Genomic DNA, 22,407 nt, shown 5'->3' with positions numbered 1-22,407 from the left:
GGTCCGTCTCCCACCTCTGATGCTGTTAACCTGTCCCTCCTTGAGGTTCTCTCCTCTTTAATGTCCTCTAACCATGCTACCACTCTGTGCATCCCTGCTCCTGTCCCTGCGTGCAGGTGGGGAAACACCTGGGCATATAAGTAGACCCAGAAAAAAGCCAGGGCAAACAAGAGGGAGGAGAAGTTCTCGAAGGCAGGTGCAGAAAACACAGGTGGAGGCGTAGCTTCAAACAGGACAAGCAACACTTCCACCTACCTGTGATACTGAAGAAAGGAGGTAAAAAGGTCATGCCCGGTGGCCTGAATGTTCTCTACAATGTAGGAGGCTACGAGTATCAGCTGTTTGGGTGTGTAGGAGTTGAAGCTTGGAGAGAGAGGTGAAGACACAGAATAATGGCAAGTGTGAATGGGAGTATGTGCTGACTAAAGACAGGAGAAGGATCTGATGGAGGGGAGCACGGGGAGAGTCTGGGCAGAGGACGGCTCCATTCAGCAGAGTCTGGTGTTCTCCATCCACACTTGGCTGCCCCAGGGCGGAAGAGGAAAGAACAGCCAGGGAGAATCCAGCCAGGGTTTGGTGGTTCTGGGCCAGTGGAGCAAAAGGCTGGAAAAGCCAGGGATTCAAGGTTGCTGGGGAGAGATGTGGCCAGGTGGTCAACCGGGGAACCCATACTGTAGGGAAGAAGGAGGCAGTGGTGAGCTGGGGACCTGGGAGGAAATGGAGGAAGCCAAAGACTGGCTGTCCCTGGGGGAATGGAGGGCAGACGTGTGAGGCGGTGTGAGCTAGAAGGAAAGGAGGAGCGTGAGGTTGGGGTAGAGCAGTAACAGGTTAGGGCCAAAATCAGATTTGTGTTCTCGTTTTTATTTGGATTATGGAAGTTTCAAATAAGCACAGAAGTATGAGAATGGTCTAATGAAGCCCTCAGGGCCCATCCCCTTGCTTCTACAGTCGTCAGCATTTTACCCATTTGATTTCATCTGCTCATCCTCCAACTCACATTTTTGGGAGAGGGGCAGTGGGAGGCTGTAGGATATTAAAGCAAATCCGCGTTTTCATGTTATTTCACCTATAAATACTTCAGTAGATCAGATTTGGGGTTTTTTTAAAGATGTTATTTATTTATTTGACACAGAGAGAGCAAAGGAGAGTGAGCACAAGCAGGGGGAGAAGCAGGCAGAGGCAGAGGGAGAAGCAGGCTTCCTGCTAAGCAGTGAGCCCGATGCAGGGCTCAATCCCAGGACCCTGTGACCATGACCTGAGCCGAAGGCAGATGCTTCACCGACTGAGCCGCCCAGGCGCCCTCAAATTTGGGTTTTTAATTGGAGAACAGTTCACCGAAATGAGAGTTTGGGTAAGGGATAATGAAAACAATTACTATTGAGTGTTCAGCATATGCCAGATATTTTACACATACTATTTAATTCTTCCAAAACCCAATGAGGTTGGTGTTATTATCGTTCCCGTTTTATAAACGAAGACTAGAAAGCTATACAAAGCTACGTGATGTGCCTAAAATCACTCCTCTGGTAAATGTAATTGCTGGGTTTAAACCCCAGTCCATCTGACTGTGGCATCCTTCCCATCAAGGTCAGGACTCTGCTGAATGTTGTTGGGACAAAGGGAATAGAAACTACACAGTTAGGATATGAGATGCTTTCACTACAACCCCTAGGCCCATAATTCCAGGTGAGATAAACATAATGGCTATCAATTTTTTTTTCTGTTAAGTAGGCTCCACACCCAGCATGGAGCCCAACTTGGGGCTTGAACTTACGACCCTGAGATCAAGACCTGAGCTGAGATCAAGAGTCAGATGCTTAACCAACTGCGCCCCAATAACGGCTATAGTTTCTGTGCCAAAATATTTGGTGACTTTTAGGGGAGAGAGGTGCTGATAGAAGGTCTGGTTGATACTCAAACAGGAAGAGGGAGAGAGCAGCTGAGTCACCAGGGACCCAAGTTTCTGCATGCAAGTGGAGGAATGGTTTGGGGAGGCAGGTCAAAGGCCAACGGTGGGCGTGACAGGGTGAGTAACTCCAATGGAAAGGAGGAGTGACGCTAATGGAGCCCAGGTACAGTAACAGGGGAGAGGGTATGTGAGTGGCTATTCATAATGGAATATGGAGTCCAGTGGGCAGAGTGACAAGGGCCAGGAGCGAAGTCACGGTGGGAGGATCCAAGGAGAGGGAGCGGCAGGTGGGAGAAAGAGAGAAACAGGACTGAATATCATCTTTTCGGGAAAAATGAATTGGACATCAAAGGAACTGCCTGGTTCCGTCTCCTCAACGTGGGCCAGTGACAGTCTGCAAACTCTGTGGCCAGTCCACCATGAGCTAGGTGCAGAAATTGAGGAGAAGCAATAGTTTACAGGTTTGTACAGCGGTATGACAGAGCCCCAATCGCCATGGGCCAGGTTGCCTTGTATTTTACAGAAGACGGATTAGAGATTCCTTTCAAATGATCCTTCAGCACAGGCAGCTTCAGAAGTACTGGTCTATATGGCCTATGTATTAGGATGGGTTTGCTCTAATTTTCCCTTCTTGTTGATCAAGGCCACCAGACACTTCATTGCAATAGGCAGCTTCCTCAACCTTCCCTATAGTCTTAAAAGAAACAACAGCTAAGATAAAATTGGAGGAGTTCACATTGACCGCTTTTGCTCCAGGATACCTTTAGAGAGGAAACAAAGCTTCATGTGTAATCACATTTAAAAGTTGCCTGAATCTTGGGGCGCCTGGGTGGCTCAGTCGTTAAGCGTCTGCCTTCGGCTCAGGCCATGATCCCAGGGTCCTGGGATCGAGCCCCGCATCAGGCTCTTTGCTCAGCAGGAAGCCTGCTTCTCCCTCTCCCGCTCCCCCTGCTTGTGTTCCCTCTCTCGCTATCTCTCTCTCTGTCAAATAAATAAATAAAATCTTTTTTAAAAAAATAAGAAAAATAAAAAAATAAACAAAAGTTGCCTGAATCCAATTTTCCAAACTTTCAGTAAAAGCTTTCCGAGAATTCCAAGATTGAGGATGGTTACTGTGCCCTTCCCGTAGAAGAGATTTTATTTTCAGCCTTTATTCCTCGTGTTAGGATTACCGCAAGTTTTAGAAGTAATTGAACGTGGTCTAGACAGCAGATTTCGGTAGTTGCTAAGGAACTAGATTAGTGCTAATCTAAAAAATGTATTATTCATTTTTATTTCCGTTTGTTACTACAGTACTTTAATTGCAGATAAATGTCTTTTATGGCTCTCCAGGGTGTAAAACATTTCTCTGTTAGCTGGTGGGTTAGCCAGGGGAGATTGGGTTTGCATGCACCCCCCAAACAGATGGCGTTCAGGCATGCAGTAGCTCAAAAGAAGAAAAAAGGCTTCTTGTGACATAAACAGTAGCTGGCCTTGTAAGCAGGGCCACAGCCGAGTGCCCAGGGCCAGACCAGCGTAAGACCCACGGCCGGGGGCCGGGGCCACCGATGCCGCACACACTCCTGATTGCCCCCTCGTGTCGCAGATGATGTCATTCGGCAACCTGCTGCCACAGTCACCAGGCAATCAGTTCCTCGGATAAAAGATTGGTTGTCAAACTAAGAAACTCATTTTCCACACGGCAGCCAGAGTGAGCGTTTGGGAAAACAAATCTGATGGCATCACCCCAAGCTCCATGACCTCTCCCACCGCACTCTGCCGGAAACACTCCAGTGATTCCCGGGGCCTTTAGGTAAGGATTAAAACCTGTACAGGACTTCGAAGACCCTCCCCGGGCTGTCCCCTCTCCAGGTGCACGACACGCTGTGCTCAGCTTCTCTGTCCCTTGGGAAGCAGCCCTGCCCATGCTGTACACTGCCCAGACCAAGGCTCACTTAGCAGTGCTCACTGCCAGTGCCCCATGGCCAGAAGGAAGGCCTCCCCTGAGCCGGCAGGATTTCAGTAGGTCCTCATCAATCCACACTACTCTTCCTGGCATTTGTCACGTCTGTTGGTTCCTGTTTATTTGTTGTCTGTTTGATTAAGAGCTGGCTTTTTAATGGACTAGAGCTCAGGAAGGCCAAGGCTCTGCCTGATTCTCCTTCAGACTGTATTTCCAGTTTCTAGAAGAGCCCCTAGCGCATAGCTAGCACTCCCAGAGTGAGCATGGAAAGCAGAAACTCTTAAACGTAAACTCCAAACCGCCTTCCAGGCTTTAGCTACTTGTGAACCGGCCTCGAGGGCCATGACATCACGAGCCGTAGTGTTGCCAAGGCATCAACGTGAAGCTCTCACGAGGGACCCTCAAACAGTTTTGTTCTTTATGAAAAATAACAGCACCACCACCACCCCCAAAAAGCAACAACTGCTAGTGCTGGTGCCTATTAAGAAGAGAAGTGAGGCAATCCAATGCTGTCCTCTTTCACGGGGTATATATGCTAGGGGCGTATTCGTGAATGTCAAGGTTAATAATAGCTAACAGCTGTGGAACTCTGACAATGGGTGAGGCTGTGTGCTGGTGCGCCGGTAGGTTTGCTCACGTAATCTTCTCAACAGATCTATTTTTTTCCTCCTTTGACAGATAAAGAAATGGAGAATCAGAGATGTCAAGTGATTCACCCAAGGTCACACAGCTAGTACTGGCAGAGAGTAGACTTGAAGCCACATGATCTGATTCCAGAGCCTGCACTCTTACCCATTACCTTTATCACCTCTCCCAGAGAGGTCCAGGACACATCCTTAGCGCAGATATCAAGGGGGTCCTGTACTCATTGACGAAAGATTCTTTTCATAGAGGAAGTTGTTGCTTCGTCTGATACTTTGGGTTTGAGTTAAGACTGAACTAAAAAATAGCTAAATAGCCTACCTTTACTTTGTTCCCCTTCCATACATTTTCAATTTTGATCCATTTCTAAAATAGAGATAGATTGATTATCTATTCCTCTCCCAGGTTCATGAATGTTCAATGGCTTCTCTCTGCTTAAAAGTCTACGACAAACCACTTAGCCTGGCACATGAGGCCACAGGAACTGGCCCAAGCTCTGTCCTCTCTCATCACCCACTACATCCTTCAAATAGGACACCCAAGCATATTGCAAAACAAAGACTTGCCTGCTTTCTTGCCTGAAATGTGAATCTCTCATCTTGAAATCCTATTCATCCATCCAAGCCAGGGACAAATCATGTATAGAATGGCAACAAATATTACTATTATTTTAAAATAGTTCTAAATATTATTAAGTTCCATAATACTCAACTAAGTCTGGGAGGAAAGATTAATTGAAAAAAAAAAAAAAGATTGAGAAAGGTCTCAGCCTTTTCCAAACATGTGATTGATAGGGTATTCAACAGTAGATTCAAATTCAATTTCAAATTAGGGAAGAATATTTAACATCACCTCTAGAGGGGTTTTTTTTCCCCTCAGCAACTCTAAATCTACCAGAAGGCCTTTGCAGCAGTTTTCTCAAAGTGTAACAAATTCTACTTTGTGAATCATCTCTTCATGTTTAATTATAAGGATTTGAATTTGCAGCACCAATTAATCAGTAATTAGATAGTACTGTACCAAAAGAAATTAAACAAAGATAAAAACAAAAACACAACTCAGCACAAGACCATATCATCTAGTAACATTTCATGTAGCAAGATAAAAATACTCCTGGAGAGATACAGGTTAATTGAATTAGGAACAATGTATTCTTTTGATTTTTGGTTACTATTGTTGTCAGTGATCTCCAAAACCAGTGGGAAAATCAAAAGTAATCCAAATACAAAAACGCTCTGATTATACCAATGTTTATTCCTCTTTTCACTCTTCATCAGAAATCCAGTTTATGACACTCAATAATTGTTCTGAAATGTAGTGGTAAACTTCGGCAATGCAAAAAAAATGTATATTTTCTTTTTTTAAAATTTAAATTCAATTAGCCAACATATAGTATATCATTAGTTTCAGATGTAGAGTTCAATAATTCATCAGTTGCATATAACACCCAGTGCTCATCACATCACATGCCCTCTCCTTAATGCCTGTCACCGCCCCAATCCCCACTCCAGCAACCCTCCACTTGTTTCCTATAGTTAAGAGTCTTGGTTATTTTTTAATGATACATTCTCTGTTGATCTTCATGTTTAAAAAACACAAAGATCAGCTTTTGAGTTAATTATCATTTAGACCTCTAAAACAAAATGTTCACCTTCGATGTGAAAAAAAAATCCAAAAAGATACAAAGCAGATTGAGGAAGGAAAAATAAAGGTTCCTGAAACCAAGATGTAAGAGAGGAAAAAGGCGTGTCTGTGCAGCAAGTCCCTTTAGAATCAGGGCAGAGGACAAGGGGACCTTCTCCCCACAGTCAGGCCATTTCCCTGTGCCAAGCTCATGGTGACTTCTCCTGGTTCTCAAGCCTTTTGTTAATAAGAGAAAGAGAAGACTGAAAGTTAGAAAAAGAAGGCAGCCTCTCCTGTAATTCAGTCTTTTTTTTTAATTTAATTTAATTTTATTATGTTAGTCACCATACAGTACATCATTAGTTTTTGATGTAGTGTTCCATGATTCATTGTTTGCGTATAACACCCAGTGCTCCATTCAATACGTGCCCTCTTTAATACCCATCACCGGGCTAACCCCTCCCCCCACCCCCCTCCCCTCTAGAACCCTGTTTGTTTCTCAGAGTCCATAGTCTCTCACAGTTCATCTCTCCCTCCGATTCCCCCCCGCCTTCATTTTTCCCTTTCTTCTCCTAATGTCCTCCATGCTATTCCTTATGTTCCACAAATAAGTGAAACCATATGATAATTGACTTTCTCTGCTTGACTTATTTCACTTAGCATAATCTCCTCCAGTCCCATCCATGTTGATGTAAAAGTTGGGTATTCATCCTTTCTGATGGCCGAGTAATCTTCTGTTGTATATATGGACCACATCTTCTTTATCCATTCGTCTGTTGAAGGGCATCTCGGCTCTTTCCACAGTTTGGCTACTGCGGACATTGCTGCTATGAACATTAGGGTGTATATGGCCCTTCTTTTCACTACATCTGTGTCTTTGGGGTAAATACCCAGTAGTGCAATTGCTGGGTCATAGGGTAGCTCTATTTTTAATTCAGTCTTGAAAGAGATGACAAAGCAGCCTGCTCATGTGGGTCCCCCACTAGCATGGAGTGATCCCGACAGCTGGGCTCTAGGGAGGGCAGCCGGGCAGAGGAGCCCCAGGGTTATAGGTTATAGGCTGGTTAGAGGGCAAACCTTTCTCCTTCAAAGCTTCTGATTACTCCTTCCCCCTGTGACTGTGACTACATAGGGAGATTGAACCAACAAAATACTCAAAATTACCTTAAGGCACTTTAAGTTCTTTCCCTGGTGCTGTTTCAGGAGGCTTTGTGTCTGTAAGAACCTGGCATCACCTTTACTCCCAAGTATGAGGATCAGGTAAATTATGGATATTGTGAAATCTTTTCATTGTGTGCCAAATGAATGAGCAGGTTTTTCCCTCAGTGTATGAGATTGTCTTGAAAACTCTTACAAAATGAATTTCACTGTGTACTCTCAAGCTTGCTTTCTAGAAGCATTTAATTGCCATTCTCTGAAAAAAGTAATTTGTCTTTTGATAGAACAATTTGCCAAGAAAGAGGGTAAGGTGCTCTGAGAAGAACTATAGAAGAAAATTTGAAAGATTCTCATCTCTTGGTCGAAATGGCTCCTCAGACTCTCCTCGGTTGTTTCAAAGCTCAAACCACTGATGAAGAGCTTCTGCAGCTGTTCAGGCTCTTCGGGAGACTCTGACTTAGACATGACGGCAGTGGGAGGGGAGACTTTACCGATGAATATTCTCTTGAAAAAAAAAGAAGAAAGAGTAAGCTTTGTTTACTAATTTAGCGTCGCCGTGGGCATTGGAGAGCCAAGTTGTGATAATTTTTACAACTTCATGATGAAATTAATTGAGCAGCACCCCCAAATTTGGGAACAATTAGATTTTTTCTCCAATTTAAGAATCTCTTTTCCCAGTGTATTGGGAAGTGATGCTATAAAGTTTCTATCTCTGAGTTCACTGCTTTAAAAATTATAAAACACACCCTGAATGAAAGCCACATTTGTCAACGTGACATTCATTTGTCAATATGGTTTATTAATCCTCTGTTGTACTTCTTCAACTGTTCTCTAATTTGAAAATGTTCATCTCTCAGGAGGTGGTACAATTTATCTGATTCCAATGTACCACATAAATTTTTTCCTCTTGATATTAACTTCTTTATTGAAATAAGCTTCCACAAGCTGATTCCAGGTCACAGTGATCATTATCTTATGAACCCTCACTCGGGGTTAACTGGCCAGAAATTAATGAACCGAGTAACCTCTTCATCTCAGTGAATGATTACCAACGGCTCTTCACTTTAACAACATGGTAACCACTCCTGTGGTTATCCTTCCTGAAGGAGAGTGTAGGAAAGCAGGGCGCTGGAGGTTAAACACCTCTCGTCGCATTTCTCCTCCACCGTCTGCCATTTCAGTAAATGGCTCTAGTCAGTGCTTGAGCCAAAATGCCTGACAGCCAGCCTGGATTGCCCCCTTTTGCTCATGTCCCACACTCAGGGCACCAACCAGTCCTGCCAGAGCAGATGCCATTGGCCGCCACCGAGCTCAAGCCACTATTTTCTCTTGTCTCAGCTCCTAGCAGGTATCTCCTAACTGGCCTCCCTGCCTCTAGCCTGCCTTCCCTAAAGCCCCTTCTCCATATACAGCCCAGATCATTATTTTTAATCCTATTATGTCACTAGGCCTGCTTAAAGCTTTCCAGTGAGTTCCCATTCCACTTAGAATAACATTGAAACAGCTCCCGTGGCCAAAGGACCCCACATGACCAGCTCTGCACCCTTCTCCCCTTCTCACCCAAAGTGGGTCATTCTTCAAATACCCAGCACTCATTCCCACCATCTAGCCCATTCACAGCTGTCCCTTCTGCTTGGAGGGCGTTTCCCTACCTGCTTAGAACTGATCGTCCCTAAAAAAATAAAAATAAAAATAAATTAAAAAAAAAAACTGCCTGGGTGCCTCAGTCGTTAAGCGTCTGCCTTCGGCTCAGGTCATGATCCCAGGGTCCTGGGATCAAGCCCCGCATCGGGCTCCCTGCTCAGCAGGAGGCCTGCTTCTCCCTCTCCCACTCCCCCTGCTTGTGTTCCCTCTCTCGCTGTGTCTCTGTCTGTCAAATAAACAAATAAAATCTTTAAAAAGAAAAAAAAGAAAAAGAACTGATTGTCCCCCCTTCACACTTCACCTCAGATGTCACCTCCTAGAGAAACCTTCCCTGACCACCTTACATGCAACCACCCTCAATCACTGTCATGCCAACCTGTTTAGACACTCCACAGCACTTGTCACCATCAGAAATTAGTCTGTTCCTTTTTGTTTGCTTCCTGATAACTGTGTTTCTCCCGACCGGCCTTGTCTGTTGGTCACCAGGCGTCGCCTGTGCCTAGAACAAGGTCTAACCTAGAGTACACTCTCAATAAACACTTGTTAGGTGACTATCCAGTGAATGAATCCTTCCCTTCCTCCTACTATAGGACTGCGGCTAGATCACTTACCCTCTGGACCTCCGCAGAATTCCTGATCTATACAATAAAGCCGACAAAAGGTTGGATTTTATGGGACGAAGTTAAAGAGTCAGTGTATACAGTAGCGTGTGGTACATGGTACGTGTGGGCCGTAGGGCCCATAATAGACCACAAGAGACATGGAGTGAGCACAGGTAACAATGTCCCCTCCTTGTTTTACAGGAAATCTTCAGAGGAACTGGACATGGACAAGGTAACAGCAGCAATGGTACTAACCAGCTTGTCCACCAGCCCTTTGGTTCGAAGCCCACCCGTGCGGCCGAATGGTAAGCCTGGGCCATGGGGCCTAGGGGAGGGCCCCCTGACACCAAGAGCAGAGCCTTTCTTTGAGGGATCTCATTTCTATCACACACACAGTGAAGAGTTTAACTGCCACCCATTAGCAGAAAGCAAGGAGAACTGTGGAAGAAATGGAGACCTCACAGCTATCATCTTCCTCCTCATCTTCCCAGAGACCTCCCAGCATCTCATTCATACATCCATCCATTCAGCTCACGTTTACTGAGCTCCAGCACCTTTCCAGAACACATCGTAAAGTGCTTGTGCTTCTTTTTTCCCAGGTAAATGGAGGTTGGTCCAATGAAGTTATTTTCACCAGCATTATTTCTGTTCAATTGGACAGGTAGTTGGATCAAAGGACTCTGAATATTAAATATTTTGAAAAAGTATGATCCTAATAGAATAATAATATTAATCAAATAGAAGTATGCAGTCCATTCGTTCATTCGATATATATTTATTAGATACCATACTAGATGGTTTGAAAACAATGCATACTCAATCATTCATATTGTACAATTCCTATGGGGGAAAAAAAACTATCAATCATATTAATGGCTAGCATTTATTCAGCACTTATTATATGCTGAGTACTAAGCTTGCTTCATCTCATATAATTCTCACAACAACTCTATGTTATTATCACTGTTTTACAGATGAGTAAACAGAGGCACATGAGGATTAACTGATTTGTAAATAGCAGAGCTGAAATTCCATTCCATATCTTTCTGATTCCAAATCTGCTATCTTAGTCATGATATAATATTGGCACATATAATTCAATAGGATAAATCAAGAGGGCAGCAGAGATGAAGTTAGAGAGCTTGACCCAGTAGCGATCAACGGAAGCCGTGTATTCCTGGCTAGGAGTTTGGACATTAATCTGAGGCTATAGGACAGCTATTAAGTGATAGGCTGGAACATTATTTTCAGGATTACAGGCAAATACAAAAAAACACAACCATATGGGTGTTCTGGACCTTGGTGGTCACAGTGGGGATGAGGAGGACATAACTGAGAAACGTGGAGAAGGCAGAATCGACAGGACATGGTGATGAACAGAGAAGATGAAGGAGAGGGAGTGACAAGGGTAACTTCCAGGCCGTCCATGTGCTTCAGAAGGAGGCCCCTCCCCAAGATGGGGAGCAGAGCAGGGACATAGATCTTTGGGTGACTATTAGGGCAAGAGGTAGGGTTGCTGAAAAAGATGAGGGTCCAATTTGGGACATGTTTAGTAGGCAGAACTTTTCAAAGGGTCTCTGTCTGGTGGAGATTTGGGTACAAGCCAGGAGAGAGACCTGGGCTGGTGATGCGGGACTGGAAGGCATCATTGCAAAGCCAGGTGAAGAGATGAGATCACTTTGAGGGGACTGTGTAGAGGTAGAGTATGACGAGAAGGTAGCTAAGGGGGATGGTAAGGCCTGTCATCCTCTAAGGGACCAGCAGAGGGAAAAAAGCCTGAGGAGACCTGAGGGGGTCACCAGAGGTGTAGAGGAGAACCAGGAGAGTGTGGTTCATGCAAGCCAAGGGAAAAGCATGTTTCAAGGAGAACCTCTGAGGCTACAGAAGGACAATCATGCGAAAGATTGAATCCTGCATCAAGTACAAGGTCACTGGTGGTTTTGGCAAGAACATTCCCAGTGGACCACCCCTGGTCACTGAAATGTAGTACACTGAGACCACTGAATGAAACCTTCTCTTCAAAGCCAGCCTAGTCAATTATGGGCCTGAGCTATGGTTCACACATCATCTGATTATCAGCCTGAGGTATTAAATATGGTGAACATCCAGTGAGTCCTCAGCCGCACTTACTCCAATCCAACTGGGGCATAAGGTGCTCTTGAAATGAGCCTGACCACCCCTGTTGAATGGCCTGACCTTCTTCTCTGGGCTTCTTGGCGAACAGTTACCCTGACTTACCTTTCTCAGCTTGGCAATGCCGCTGAAGAACTATTACAGCAAACACAAAACTGAAGGCATCCCCGAAGCCCATCATAGGAAAAAGGAATCGCAGAGGAGAGAAAGTATTTTTTGCTGTAATCATCATTTTTACCATTGTGTTCTTTTTTAATTGAGAACATCTTTAATGTTCTTCGTGTTAAAAGGTTAGAATCAAAATAAACTTTTCGCTTCTTCAATGAAATCTTTTGTTAGCATAGTTACAAAGAAAGTAATTCAGTGTTTGTTACGATTTAAAAAAGAATTACCCAACGAATAATCCCAAATGGTCTATTATCTCTCATTTAGTCTGCAACAGGAAGCAAATTTTTAAAAAGGGAAAGCAGTTTATGAAAATGAAGGAATTAATAACTTTTTTAGAAATAAAGATTATATCCAGAATTACTGTATGTCAGTGAGTTTTTGAAAACTGTTGTGTTCCTTTTCTGTGTCTGAAAAGGATCGTTTTGTCTGGAGGTGGGTGTGCAAAGAGAGTAAGAGACCAACGGTGTGTGTCTACATTTTGGCAAATATTTTTTTAAGAAAAGAAGATACTGTTCTCTAAAAACACTCTGACTTTTTTCTGAAAAGTTTATTTCTATATCACATTGTCCTTCTGTTTAAATAGTGTTTCTAAAGGAAAGGTCATTCACAAGTAAGCAAATTAACTTTTGGCATTGACATGAAGCAATGTAACCACACTGTAATAATAGTTGGTTTTCACAATAAATTCAATTCCTCATACCTAGCCCGATGACACATCTAGCACCATGAACTTATTTTATTTTACAAGTGCTTGCTGCAATATATTTATAAGCCTCATAAGCCTGCCAAGTGAGTCTGTCACGCCAGGTGATATTACCCTAAGGTCTTATAGGCTCCTCTTGAAGTCGTGTTGTATTGAATGGAGCTTTCTTATTTACAGTAGGCGACTCGGGTCCGGTCAGTGCATCAGTCGCTGCGTAGACTGCAGGGGTGAGATGCTAATTTGGTTTTTGCTGAGGCTGGCAAGGTGTGAGCCTGCATAAATGACCACTGGATTCTGTTAGAGCCTTGCTTTAATGAGATGGGTAACTTACTCCTGCTATTTCAACTTCAAACTTCAGTCCACTAAGTGAACTTTTCGTATGACATAGTTGAGGAATATGCTAGCAATCCATAATTATGTGAAGGTAGTTTAGAAATTTCTCCTTGAATGCTATTCTACCATTTGCCCTCATTAGTAATTACAGAGATGTGAGCAACATTTTTTTAATGAGGCATTTTGAGACTTCTTCCCCATTGTACTTAGAATATAGTTGTAATATATTCAAAATGTACATAAATATGTAGGAGAAATTATCCTTTAAAAAGAAAGTAGAATTTATACAAATGCTCATTAAGATTGGGCAGCTTGAAAGGTAAAGCAAATCTTCAGTGATTAAAAGAGCCCCCTTCCCCCCAAAGACATTCTAACTGGGCAAAGATCTCTCTACACTAGCAAACATTTCATAATGTTTCCCCACAAGTGGAAAGGTAAAATTCAACACCAGTCTTACCAGTAATTATTACCAATAAATTCTCCTCTGATCTCAGTTTTGCTGGAGACAAAGGAGGCTGCTCACAACACAGGACCCACATGCATGAAAAAGACCAATGGGTAAACAAGGGTTTGGGTCTGGCACCCACCAGAGTTACATACTAGTCATGCCGCAAGTCACTTAACTTCTAGGTGCCTCACGATCTCCGCCTGTAAAATAGGCATGACAGTCCTTACTCTGAGAGACAGATGTTGTGAGAATGCACGAGACTGTGTGAAGGCGCTCCATGAGAGGTAAAACACCAAATGCAAGGCCCTGTTATTTGTTAGAATAAGCAGCTGTTATGATAAGGTAGATGGCCGTAGGTAACTATCTGGAAATCATTCTCTTCGATTCTTAAATCCTAGACTAACTTTTTCTATAAACGGAATGCAAGGATCACAGAACTATGAGAAATTTCTTTTGAAAAGTTAAAATAGGGGATGGGGAGTGGGGGAAGACTGCCGCCAATGATTTCTTTCTTAGAAAGGCAAGAGCTCCCCAAACTTAGTAAACAAAAACATCTTTTTTCTTATTTTCACATAATCTCCACTGTCATCCTGAGAAACTAGTGTTGAAGAAAACAACACACATCAGACACCTGTGAGAAAAACCTGCTGTGTGATTAAAATAGCTAAATGTTTATAAACTACAAAGCAACACGATTTTTTTTTTTTTGAGGTTCAGAGTACATCTTACATCCCCAACCGTTGCAAACCGTCGAGTGGGCTGCAAGCACTTTGCTATGCATCAGCATGGATGCAGATGCTAAGCAAGAGCATAGCATCAAGGCCCCCGTGGCCCCCGTGGCCCCCGCCCCACCCCCGGGTGCAGCCCGAGCTCGCCCTGACGCTGTGTTTGTGTGCACGCACAGAGGGCCTCAGCGGATCCTGGAAGGAGGGAGGAGGCGTGCCTTCCAGCAGTAGCAGCAGCGGCTACTGGAGCTGGAGCGCCCCCAGCGACCAGTCCAACCCGTCCACGCCGTCGCCGCCGCTGTCCGCCGACAGCTTCAAGCCCTTCCGCAGCCCCGCGCCGCCGCCGCCGCCGCCCGACGACGGCATCGACGAGGCGGAGGCCAGCAACCTGCTCTTCGACGAGCCTATCCCCAGGAAAAGAAAGGTTGGTGTGTCGGCCGCGCCGTGCTGGGGTTTGGGTTGCAGGAATGTCCGCCTTCGAAGAGGCCGGTGTGAGCCTGGGGCGGGGGCGGGGGCGGGGGCGGGGGGGGGGATGCTGCACTCCTCCATCCCACGCTCCGTGGGGCAGACAGAAACGGCCCTTGCTCCCCTCTGATGTTCTCTGATGGCTCAAAATAAATGAAGGGTCATGATTAAAAACAAAAATGACCGAGTCATTGAGAATGTTTCTTCCAAGTACACATGCCCCGCGCCCCCACCGACCCCATCCTCCGCTTGTCAGTCGCTGCGCTGGTATAAGAATGAACATCAGGTACTCTACGACCAACCAGCACTTGGAAGTTAGCAAATTGTACTTGAGGCTTGGTTTGGTAATTAACTCACTCTCTTGTTGGGACTTGATTTTTTCATCTGTAAAATAAAATTAATACTATATGTTTCTCTTTTCTGCTTCAGTAAGCCCGGAAGGGTTTTGGGAAGAATATTTTGCGCCGTATTTTTATAAAACCGGTTGAAACATACGTACCAGCTGACATATAAACATGTGTGTGTACTTACATACTAAAAATTACATATTTACTACATTAAAAGTGAAAAAGGAGATCTAATTAATTGGTTTAATAAATTAATTGATTATAGTTTTATGTAATCCTCACAGCAGTCCTGCATGGTAAGTATTATTTTCCCATTTTGATATGAGGAGGTTGAGAATCAAGAGATTTTGCATTCAAGTCACCCCTGTCACGCAGGTTAGAAAGGTCCACAGCTGTCATTCAAACACAGGTCTGCCTGGACCTCCAGCTCATATTCATATTTTTCATTTTCTTCACATACATTTAAATCATTATGTTCACTCTCCATTTTTCAAAAGTATTTCTATTTCCTGGAAAAAAGCAATACTACTGTATCTAGAAAACACTTTAACATTATTTTTTAAATCACCATATAAATATGAAACTGCTATTTTACATATTGGTCTTTTAATTTGTTATTGGTAGCTTTATTATTCATGACTATTCACAAACAAAAATCCAAAGCCAAACGCTGAGGGCTGCAATGCAACGTTCCCCCCCCCCCCATTCATTTCAAAGAGCAAAACAAAGAGATGGCATGGATCCAGCTGTCCCTCCCTGCATCTTTCTTAGCATCCTTCCGCATGTGTAACAGTGGGGGTTGTATATGCACGCTCTCTACTCAGGGAACAGGGCATTCATGCAGTCCCCTGTCCTTCCCAGAGGCAGTGGCATGAGGCTTGCTGTTTTACACACCCCTCCATGGGGCAGGGGGCCTGCCATTGCTCCAGCCTCCTGTGGGTCCCTGAGGACTCGGAGACTCTGAGTCTTTGCTTGACTCATCAGGGAGAGAGGTTGGCACTTGTGTTGCTGGGAACCTACAGGCAAGACAGCCACGTGGACCCGAAGGCTTGTCCTTTTGCTTCAGGCTGCGCAGACTTTCTCTCTGGGGTCATCGGAGTGTGTAGCGCGGGCTCTCATCCAGCAGGTCCTGGCATTGTGGCAAAGACTCAGGCCCAGGACCCCCTTCTGCACCCCCAGCTTGTAAGGTGCACTGCTGAAAGCCTGCCACAGCCTTTCATTTCTAACGTAGCCAGGAGCCAAAACTCACACTCTTGCATTACAGTGAAGTCGCACTGGTCAGACTTGTAGACTCTATAGGCTTCAGCTAAATTAGGGGATAGTCAAGCCACCAAAGGAAAAGGGGAAAAAAAAAAAGCTTCATTACGAAGTGGCTTTATTTGGGGCGCCTGGGTGGCTCAGTCATTAAGCGTCTGCCTTCGGCTCAGGTCATGATCCCAGGGTCCTGGGATCGAGTCCCACATCGGGCTCCCTCCTCGGGGGGAAGCCTGCTTCTCCGTCTCCCACTCCCGCTGCTTGTGTCCCTGCTTTTGCTGTCTCTGTCTCTGTCAAATAAATAAATAAAATCTTTTTAAAAAAACAAACAAAGTGGCTTTATTTGAAGGGCACAGACCCCCTCTGCAGGATGCTGGACAGTAGGAATAAATGCACGAATAAGAAACACGTTCAACCTTCTTTCTTCATGATTTTTCCCTCTACTCAGACCCTGGATTTCCCCGGGGTAATATTCCTGCTGACTGAAGCTCATAGTCACTCATTTTTAAATCATGGATCTTACATAGACCAAGTCATTGCCTTTTTAACTTAAAGTTATGTTGAATAGTGAGAGTAATGAGAATGTGGGATGGTTGCTATTCATTTTTTTATTTATTAAGTGAACCAATATTTATTGAGCGCCCATCAGGCAAAATGCACAACGTCCTGGGATGAAGGTGTAGCCGCTTCCTTTAAGGCTGGACGTTGGGCGGGTGGACACTGATGTGGAAAGAGGCAGTAACGATTGGAGTGATAAATGCTGCGCTCACAATGTGGCAGAAACACAGTAACTGTGACGCAGTTATCTTAGAGTTTTAAAAGTCATATTTCAAAAGATTTCTAAGAGTTAATTTGCTCCATCCATTTGACAATATGTTCTAGTCAGTGAAACTTTCTGAGTTCATCTTCTTTTCCTCTTCATCCCCTCAAATTCCTAATATATTTGAGACCATGGGCAATTGTGATCGTCACATGTGCTGTGGGGATTGTTTGAGAACCTTCTAGATCAGTATTTTCCAAACTGCAGGTCTCAATCCACTAGTGGGCTATGAGTCAATCTAATGAGCTGTGAATAGCACTTCTTTAATGAATAAGACAGAATAGGATGCATTGTACTCAAGCAGGGTAGGTGTTGTTCCTTGATGCTTTTGTTTCAATTATACACTTATATGTGTAACGTGCAAAATGTATCTCTTACTGTGGCTTATGGTTTAGAAAGTTTGGAAGCCCCTGTTCCCTGTTATAAAGAGAGAACCTGGTAAGTGGTGACTGAAGGAGCACCTAACAGAAATCAAAAGACCCACGTTGTAAACTCAATTTTGCCACCCTGAGACCTGAAGAAAATCATCTCACCTCTTCGATTATCAGCTTCTTCATCTGTCAACCAGGCCAACGGGTATTATCTCTCCAGATAATGGTGAAGATTAAATGTGACCATAAGTAGAAAGGATGTACATAAGCCCTAAAACCCCAAGTCCTAGAATGTAGCAACATGGTAACAGACATTTTAGACCCCTAAACAAACGGGGAAGCAGCATTCCCTAGATGGGATTATGAAGAAGCGATCCTGATCTCCCTCCTCCTTATGGAAGCTCTCTCGTCTCTTCTCCCACCTCCCCCACCTCACTCTCACCTCTTATGGTGATCCGTGTTCCTCTTATGTAAAGAGGAAGAGAGTATGAGACGTATTGTCTAGACCGGGCATTATCTCTCTCTCTCTCTCTCTTTTTTTTTTTAAGATTTTATTTATTTCTTAGAGCATGAGAGAGACAGAGCATGAGCAGGGAGCAGGAGTAGAGAGGGAGAAGCAGGCTCCCCGCTGAGCAGGGAGCCCTACGTTGGTGGGGCTCCATCCCAAGGACCTGGGATCATGGCCTGAGCCTAAGGCAGAGGCTTAACCAACTGAGCCACCCAGGGCCCCGGGGCATTATCTCTTACTACCAGCAGGAAGGAAGAAATACCGGCTGAGAACAACTACACCTGCAAATTTAGTTACAGTTTACAACATGCTTTTAAATGCAGCCTTTCATTTAATCATCACAAAAATCCTTGACATATTCCTACCCCCATTTTGCAGAAGAGGCTCATTAAGGTTATGTGAATTGCTCAAGGTCCTGTAGCTTATAATGTGGCAGAGATAAGATCAGCTGGCTGAAATAGCAAAGATGAAACTCTGGAAGCAAATTAATTCAAGGAATCCACATTTCCCTCTGCCCACAGAGGAGAATAACACGAAAAGAAAATAATCAGATGCAGCTAGAGCCAACATCGTGTGGCAGGGTGGGATTGGGGTGCGGAGGGTTCAGAAAGAAAGCCGAGGGCAGAGAACGGAACTCCAGGCTGTCTGCTGCAGGGCCCACCTCCTGAAGGAAGTACCCACCTCTTTTAAGAGGATCTTCAGCCAAGGTAGTGGGAATGCAAGAAAGGGATATGAAAGGCTTCTTTCTCCTGGCCCTGGAGATCAGCCAGCCAACTGCGTCAAGCCCAGTGCTAGCAGAATTTTTCCTCTGGGATTTGAGACCCACACACGGTACTTCCGTGCACAGAGAAAAGCCGGGACTCGAGCTATAGGGAACTGCAGTTCCCTTAACGGCCACCAGGTGACGCAGTGATCCTAACTACAGCCGCTCTGGGAGTTTGGGAGAAAACAAATTCTGTAGAAGACCAGAAGACCTAGAGTTAACCATCAATCCCAGAAGACCTCTAGAAAATGAAGAAATGCTGATAACTACTTATTAATATATACTTTTTTTCCATGTCAGATTCCTAATTCTGTCAGATGCTGAGTTTGTCCGTTCGGGAACAGGATAAAACAGTTCAGGCTCTGGAATTAGCGCCCCAGCTCTGACACTTGGGTGACCATAGGCAAGCCGCTTGACTTCTCTAAGACCCAGTTTCCTCGTCTGTAAAATATGGATCATGATAGCACCACACTGATGGGGTTGTTCTGAGGATGGTATGAACAGTACATGTTGGCTGCTAATATTTTGCTTTCCTTTTTACCCATTTGACAGTTTGAGAAGCGTGGGTGTGGAGAGAAGGGGGTGCTCACCTCCATTCTCCATTCTGTCCCCACATTGACTATATCAGTGTCGGTGCAGCTCAAGACACCGCATCCCTCAGCAACTTCAGCCACCTTGGACTTCTTTAGGGTTAATGAGAGAGGCCAGCCTACGATCAGGTGAGGGGTGAGGGCAGCAGTGACAGGGGCAGAAATCAGGGGCCGTACAAGGAAACCTGACTCAGGACTCTGCCTTTCAGAACATCAGCAGCAACTCAAAGACAATCACTACATTCCGGTCTTCATCGTTTTCATTTATTTTTACAGGTGTCTCGACCATGAACCATTTTACCCATGGACTAGGGAGAATCTCAGGTCAGAGGGAGAAAAGTGCTGAGTTAACATAAGGTGCTTCAGTAATTACTGTGCAGTAGTAAACAATGAATTCATCATTTGCTCCACTCTGCATTTTCAGTCTTTCAGAACCAAAAAGCAATGAGTCACTTTAAATTGTGAATGAAAAGGAAACAAACCCGTAAATCCCTCACCAATAAGCCGTCGCTAGTCTCTGCGCGCTGACTTAATTCCTAACCCACTAATTCAGAGCAGAGAGTGCCTTCTGCAAGAACGGACACTCCAGAAATAGACCCATCTGTTAGTACTGCCGGGGAGGGCGGTGCTAAGAAAAGCAGCTCGGGGTCACACTGTGCGGATTTCATGGTGATGACACAACATTGCCAGCCAGATCGGGGGAGCGGCTTGGCTTCAGGGAGGATCGGGATACAGAAGAGTGAGCTCTAGGTACTTTAGTGACAGGATCTCAGAATAATCTCCCAGGCAGCATAGAGATCTGGAGCCTTGGACCTCGAAGGACTTCAGAAATCACCTAGCCCACCCTTTCCAAGTTACAGGACCGCTTGATCATGTCCAGAAATATCCAGATTCTCCCAAAGATGAGAGGCACTTGTAGAATCCACTGGTTGAGAAAATATATAATGAGTAGGGATTTTTATGAATTCATGAAAGCTTTTGTCGTTGTTCTAGAAATCATTTTAAATCAACTTTATTTAGGTAATTTACACACAAGAAAATGAACCCATTTTAAGAATACAGTTCAGGGGGTTTTGACTGATCTCTCCACCTGAGGAACCACCGCTCCAACCAAGGCCAGCACTCCTCATGCCCCTCTGCAATCAAATGCCCCCCACAACCCCCACGAAAACCAGTTCTCTGACTCGTGTCACTGTAGGTCAATTTCGCATATTGCCGCACTTCAAGTAAGTGGAATCATACAGTGTGTACTATTTGGTGTACAAAATCCCACGTGTTGGCAACCGGAATGCTCATTCATTGCTGGTGGGAATATAAAATGGTACAGCCACTTTGTAAAACAGTTTGGCAGTTTCTTATAAAGTTAAATATGTGCTTACCATATGACCCAGCAATTCCACTTCTAGATATTTACCTAAGAGATAAGAAAACATATGTCCACAAAAAGACTTGTAGACTTGCAGTTCAGAGCTGTTTTATTCATTGTCACTCCAACCTGCAAACAACCCAAATGTCCCTAAATAGGTAAATGGAGAAAAAATTGTGGCATATTCACTCAACAGAATACTATACCACAATAAAAGGAATCAAACTACCCACACATGAAACAGCGGGTGAATCTCAAAAACATTATGCTGAGGTAAAGTAGCCAGCACAAAAGAATACGTCTTGTATTATTCCATCTACGAAAATATCTTTTCTTTTCTTTCTTTTCTTTTTTTATATCATCACAGCATCTGTAAGCAGTGCATATAGATGGGAGATGTTGAATCCATGTTTGGTATACATTTGAATTCACCCGTTACTTTGCACTCACCTCACACACCTCCGAGATTACTCGTTCGCTCCTCCCGTCTTACAAATAAGGAAATAAAGCCCCGAAGTTGAGATGACATGTATAAGGCTGCTTTCCCAATAAAAGAAAGAACTGGAACCCCTACCAGCTTCTAGGCAGTTACTGAATTTTTAAATACATGTGTTCACTTCTCAGTCTTCTGGAACGTGCTGAGGGTCTGAGGGGACCTCTTGGTCCTCAAAGAGCCATTGGAGCCTCTGCCAAGCAGTGTGGGTTCCTGCCACAGGCCGCAGACTGAGGAAGCATGTATAAGGCAGGCCGAACACATCTCTGCAGAATAAGTAGACGCTTCCCTTCCCTCAAGGACCCTGGTCCTCTCTGGGGACGCTTGGGTGTATGAACATACACACACATACACACATACACACATGCACACATACACACACACCTCAATTGCCATATAAGACATACGTGAGGTTCTTCAAAATTGCCTCCAAAAAAGCAACTTGGTATTATTAACCCCAGGCTGCTGTGTGGTCAACGGGGCAGTAAAGTGATCTTCATGTACCTTCTGGAGTATAGCTTTAGTTGGACTTGGGATAAGGCATGTTATGGAATACTTCCAAATTCAGCCACGTTTCCACTCTTGGAACCGAAGGTGACCTTCAGCCGTCATCTTGTCGGTCCTGTGGACCAGTCTCAGTTCTTTCAGGAAGATAGAAGCTACTCCAATGCGTTCCAGGTATGAAACGGCTCGAAACCAGGGCTGAGCCTTGCCGTGGGAAGGGTGAGCGGAGAAAAGATGAGGGAAGCGCTGGCCAAAGCTCTCAGCCTCCAGCTCCAAAGCGCCTGGTGCCCGAGTCGGTGTGACAACTGCTGCAAAGCAGAAGCAGCTCCAGGAAGCTGTCTCCAGCCCAGGTAGCCTACTGCCCCCAAGTCGGGTGACTAGGAACAGCTTGCCTGGAAGCTGCTGAGACGCTCCCCCCGCCCGCGGCCCCCGGGGGCAGGGGCCTGTGTGAGATCCCAGGCTCTGGCTCTAACTGCCCGGAGCTGCACTCCGCTGGGGGTCGGCGCCAGGGTTCAAGGAAGTGAACGTATGGAAGACCCCAGCACAGCGTGCTCCCCAGCCAACAGGGGCCTCGGCTCCCAAGGACATCCCAGCTTTGGGAACTTCTGAGAGCTGGTATCTGAGAGCTGCGAGGGGCAGCCCCGGCTCAAGCACGGATGGGCACGTCCAGACTTGGCCGCTGCGACTCCACCAGCAACTTTGCTGGCTTTGGCTTCCTTGAGCGAGCCGGGACCCAGGTGGCAACCCGGGCGATGTTTATTTAGCTATTTTTTCCTATTCTCCTCCTCCCATGGCTTGTTGTTGGGTTGTTTTTGTTTTTTTAATGTAACCTCGAGTAGTCTGTTTGTAGACAAAGGATTGCTTTCCATTGGATGTCGTTAGGGGACTTTGCCGAG

At 44.9% G+C, this 22,407-nt stretch overlaps 1 protein-coding gene across 1 annotated transcript in view; it reads left to right on the top strand.

Annotated features, from left to right (window-relative positions):
* Positions 1-22,407, top strand: part of ZNF704 (zinc finger protein 704) — a 177,654-nt gene that overhangs the window by 130,947 nt on the left and 24,300 nt on the right. The window contains exons 2-3 of the mRNA XM_044914239.1: positions 9,722-9,825; positions 14,210-14,454. Coding sequence (XP_044770174.1) covers positions 9,722-9,825; positions 14,210-14,454 — 349 coding nt within the window. The remainder of the gene's footprint in view (positions 1-9,721; positions 9,826-14,209; positions 14,455-22,407) is intronic.

Source organism: Neomonachus schauinslandi, chromosome 4, assembly GCF_002201575.2.
Source record: "Neomonachus schauinslandi chromosome 4, ASM220157v2, whole genome shotgun sequence".
In the NCBI taxonomy this organism is placed as follows: domain Eukaryota; kingdom Metazoa; phylum Chordata; class Mammalia; order Carnivora; family Phocidae; genus Neomonachus; species Neomonachus schauinslandi.
Note: the sequence above shows the minus strand (reverse complement) of the source record. Positions and strands in the feature narration are given on the sequence as shown.